The 4,495-nt window shown below is 54.6% G+C and overlaps 1 protein-coding gene across 1 annotated transcript; it reads right to left on the bottom strand.

The window, feature by feature from the left end:
- Window positions 1-3,377: 3,377 nt before the first annotated feature.
- NOP10 (NOP10 ribonucleoprotein) lies at window positions 3,378-4,248 on the bottom strand. Its single transcript, XM_054045724.1, has 2 exons — window positions 4,122-4,248; window positions 3,378-3,698 (listed from the first exon to the last, which is right to left on the bottom strand). Exons 1-2 carry the CDS (start codon window positions 4,173-4,175, stop codon window positions 3,558-3,560), a joined length of 195 nt encoding a protein of 64 aa, XP_053901699.1. The 5' UTR covers window positions 4,176-4,248; the 3' UTR covers window positions 3,378-3,557.
- Between the last annotated feature and the right edge of the window lie 247 nt (window positions 4,249-4,495).

Below are 4,495 nucleotides of genomic sequence, written 5' to 3'. Positions count from 1 at the left end.
AGTAGAGGAGGGGATGGTTCGGAGGAAGCGCGCTTCCCCCACCCCTTTTTCGGCACATGCGCAGACCCGGAGAGTTAAGGCTATTGCCGGGCTTCAGTGTAGTTCTTTAGGGGCGGGGGAGGAGCGGGGTCAGAGGTCATGAGTGGAGGGGGAATACCGTAGCCCGGGGACTGCTGGGAGTCGTAGTTTTCTAAAGGGAGGGGGCGGGCTGGGGCAATGACAAATGTGGAAGGGGCATTAAGGGTCAGGATTAATGGGGGGCAAATGTGGGGGGCATTTAGAGGCACAGCAGAGGGGCAAATATGGGGAGGGGCAAATTCAGGGGGTGGGCATTACAAGGGCAAATGTGGGGGGAAGGGGTATTTGAGGCATTAGGGGCTGAGACAAATTAGAGGAGGGGGCATTTGCGGGATAAGGAAAGGCAAATACAGGAGGGGATTGAGGGGCAGTGGGAGAGTCGGGGTAACTGTGCAGAAGGAGCGATTTGGGGGACAGAGGAGGGGAAGGGCAAAAGTGGGGAGCTTTAGGGAGCTGGCAGTCTCTGGGGAGAGATGAGGGAGAAGGGTGTGGGGGGAGGGGTGGTTGGGGGTCACCCCAACTTCCTGCCTCCAGCCTGACAGGGTTTTGATGCCCCCCAACCCCCAGAGGAGGGTGGGAGTGGTGCCCCCACCCCCGTGATCTCTCCAGAGATCAGGCTGCCGTTGATGTGAGCTATCCCATGAGGGGCCCCAGGCTGAGTCCCTTCCTGCTCATGCCAGGGATGGATGCCACCCTCACTCCTCTTCCGGCAGGAGCCGGACTGGCACAGCTCACAGGGCCCCTGCCACGCCATCTCCACTGCTGGCGCTTGCCGAGGGGCCCGCCGCCGCGAACCCGCCGCCAACAGCTCCAGCTGGCCATCAAAGGCTGTCCTGGGGCCCTGTGCAAGGCACTGCAAGGAGCACAGCTCCTGCCAGCCCCGATCCCCCGCACACCACACAGCTCTGCCGTGCCCCACTCCTGACCCACAGATCCCTGGGATTTCCCCACCTCAGCTCTGCTGGTGCTACTCACTCCCAACCTGCAGCCCCTTACTATCCCAGCCCTGGGCTTTCCCCCACAGCTCCGCAGCCTTGTGGTGCCAGATATGGCGCTGGGACCAAGGTGCTGCCCTTTTATTCTCTGCCAAGCCCTGGTCCCCTCGACGCTGCCTGTGAAATGGGCAGAGCTGGCCCAGGGCCAGAGGGAGCAGACGAAGCATGTGGGACATGTCCAGTTGCGTTCCCTGCACTGGGAAGAGGAGCGGGGTCTCCTGGCCAGCTCAGGGGGCTGGGAATCAGGCTCCTAGGTTCTCTCTCCATTCTGGCAGCAGATCAAGCAGCGCTTTCCATGCTCGCTCCTACTCCATCCTATGCCCTGCCATACATTAATCTGCCGCGTCACCAGCAACCCAGGACTTGTTTTTAAACCCTCCTACTGCCGGATTGGTGCTCCGTCCGAAATGCCCATCTCCATTTATGCCAGGCAGATGCTGTCCCCTGCAGGATGCCGGGGCCATCATTCCCCAAAAGATGTTGGACATGGAGATGAATTTACTTCTCTCTCCACAATTTAAATAAGCCGAGCCAGAAAGCCTATCCAAATCGCCCCTCAGCCTCCCCTCCCAGCAAGCCTGTAGCGTTCCCCATAGATCCCCCCGGTAGTGGTCCCACAGTCCAGCCACCTCACCCCAAACCAGCCCCTCACCCTGCCAGTCCCTCTCCGGTTTCAAGTTTGCTTGCACATGCTGCCAGTCTCTATAATCCTTGTCATAACTATAAAGGGAAGGGCTACAGCCCTCCTATGTACAATACTATAAAATCCCTCCTGGCCAGAGACTCCAAAATCCTTTTTCCTGTAAAGGGTTAAGAAGCTCAGGTAACCTGGCTCACACCTGACCCAGAGGGCCAATAAGGGGACAAGATACTTTCAAATCTTGGTGGGGGGAAGGCTTTTGTTTGTGCTCTTTGTTTTGGGGGTTGTTCGCTCTTGGAACTAAGAGGGACCAGACATCAATCCATGCTCTCCAAATCTTTCTGAACAAGTCTCTCATATTTCAAACTTGTAAGTACAGCCAGGCAAGGCGTGCTAGTTTTATCTTTGTTTTCTCAACTTGAAAAATGTATCTTTTGCTAGGGTGTTTACCTCTGTTTGCTGTAACTTTGAACCTACGGCTAGAGGGGGGAGGGGGGGGGTCCTCTGGGCTCTTTAAGTTTGATTACCCTGTAAAGTTATTTTCCATCCTGATTTCACAGAGATGATTTTTACCTTTTTCTTTAATTAAAAGCCTTCTTTTTAAGAACCTGATTGATCTTCCCTGTTTTTTAGATCCAAGGAGGTTGGATCTTGATCCACCAGGAGTTGGTGGGAGGGGAGATGGTTAATTTCTCCTTGTTTTAAGATCCAAGGGGTTTGGATCTGTATTCACCAGGGAATTGGTGAAGGTCTCTCAAGGCTACCCAGGGAAGGGAATGAGCACATTGGGAGTGGTGGCAGCAGACCAGATCTAAGCTGGTCGTTAAGCTTAGAAGTTTTCATGCAGGGCCCCACATCTGTACCTTAAAGCTCAGAGTGGGGAAGGAGCCTTGACAATCCTTAAGGCCAAGATCAGCGATTCCTACAGAGGGTGATTGTCTAGTACAGTGGTTCTCAACCAGGGGTACAGAGGTCTTCCAGGGAGTACATCAACTCATCTAGATATTTGCCTCATTGTACAACAGGCTACATAAAAAGCACTAGCGAAGTCAGTACAAACTAAAATTTCCTACAGATAATGACTTGTTCATACTGCTCTATGTACTATACACTGAAACGTAAGTACAATATTTATATTCCAAATGATCTACATTATAATGATATGGTAAAAGTGAGGAAGTAAGCAATTAGTCAGTAATAGTGTGCTAGGACACTCTTGTATTTTTATGTATGATTTTATAAGTAAGTAGTTTTCAAGTGAGGTGTAACTTGGGGGGTACGCAAGACAAATCAGACTACTTTCCAAAGTAGTCTGGAAAGGTTGAGAACCACTGGTCTAGTCCAACTGGTGACACAGGCAGAATTAATTCCTCCTTGACCTAGAGCATATCTGCTGTGAAAAACAACCCTCTCTCCCTATAAAGTTCGCCAGAGTCGGAAAGTCAGCCCCCTCTGCCCCACACCTTCCCCTACAGGCCCACCCATGGCTAAACACAGCAGAAATCCCCTAGCATGAAACTGACCAGCCCAGCATCACCACTAGGCAGGTTTTTTAGGAATTATTTTGGGAGCGTTCCCCAGCCTGTGTTACCCGGAAGGCCAGAATAAACAATCTCTTCTGGCCTTGAAATCTAGGGTCTATGATCAAAACCTGACAGATGATGTGGGATCAAGACAATTTATTTGCACCCCAGAGGAACAGCATATCCAGTTGGAGCTCGATATGAGCAATCTAACCCGGGTTTTCGCAGAGCACGGGGTCTGTGGGAGCCAGGGGCTGGATTCAGGGAGCAGCTAGACCCCATCTCAGTTCAGCCGCAGATCCAGTAGGCTGGGCGCTCGGCTCACAGGATGGCCTGCGGCTGCTGGGTCATCAGGACGCCGAAGCGTTTCTTGATGGTGATGCGGTGGCGGGAGTACTTGTCATCCGGGGAGAAGCGGGCAGGGTGTGCGGAGCAGGTCAGCTGGCCAGAGGGATCCACTTTCTGCCAAGTACAAGACACAGGAAGACATGTTAGAGCACCCTGGGCCTGACCGATAGCCCCCCGCTATCCCAGCCCTGTGCTCCCCTGACCCACGTCTGCCGGTGCCCACCCCTCCTGACCTGCAACCTCCTGCTAGCCCAGCCCTGCGGGTGCCCCTCCCTCCCAACTCACAACCCCTGCTAACTCAGCCCGGACCCCGCGCCCCTTTCCCAGCACTGCCGTTGCCCCTCACTCCTGACCCGCAGCGCCTCCTAGCCCAGCCCTGGGCTTCCCCAGCTAGCGCATGCCGAGCCCTGGAGCCAGGCAGCGGGTAGGATGGGGCAGGGCCGGGAGTAGGGACAGTAGGAAAGGTTCGGAAGGATCCGGATTGGGACAGAAGTCGCCAACTCTGCATCCGCATTGCACCCCGGGGGAAGCGCTCACCTTGAGGGTGTAGACCCTGTCACCCTGCGCGTTGAGATAATACTGCAGGAACATGCTGCACAGCCGGACCGCCTTGCAACGCACGTGCTACTGATCCCGGAACGCTGCACCAGAAAGAGGCCAGCCCCAGCGCACGCTGGGAACTGTAGTGCGCTCTAACCCCAATGTACGCTAGGAGAGGGACCGCCCATTGCCCGCAGTGCACTCTGGGAGCTGTAGTTCAGTCTAGCCCCAATGCCCTAGGAGAGTTGCAGGGTCTCTACCCCAGGGCACTCTGGGAATTGTGCCTTAATGCACTATAGGAGAGGGACCTCAAGCCCCAGTGACCTAGGAGGGATGGAGGGTGTATACTCCAATGCACTCTGGGAGTTATA

Source organism: Malaclemys terrapin, chromosome 12 (assembly GCF_027887155.1).
Source record: "Malaclemys terrapin pileata isolate rMalTer1 chromosome 12, rMalTer1.hap1, whole genome shotgun sequence".
Classification (NCBI taxonomy): Eukaryota; Metazoa; Chordata; order Testudines; family Emydidae; genus Malaclemys; species Malaclemys terrapin.
Note: the sequence above shows the minus strand (reverse complement) of the source record. Positions and strands in the feature narration are given on the sequence as shown.

Coding starts and splice junctions, on each gene's coding strand:
- NOP10 (XM_054045724.1), bottom strand. CDS start 4,175: ATGTTCCTGCAGTATTATCTCAACGCGCAGGGTGACAGGGTCTACACC. Junction 3,699..4,121: donor ACAGGGTCTACACCCTCAAG/GTGAGCGCTTCC, acceptor TGTACTTGGCAG/AAAGTGGATCCCTCTGGCCA.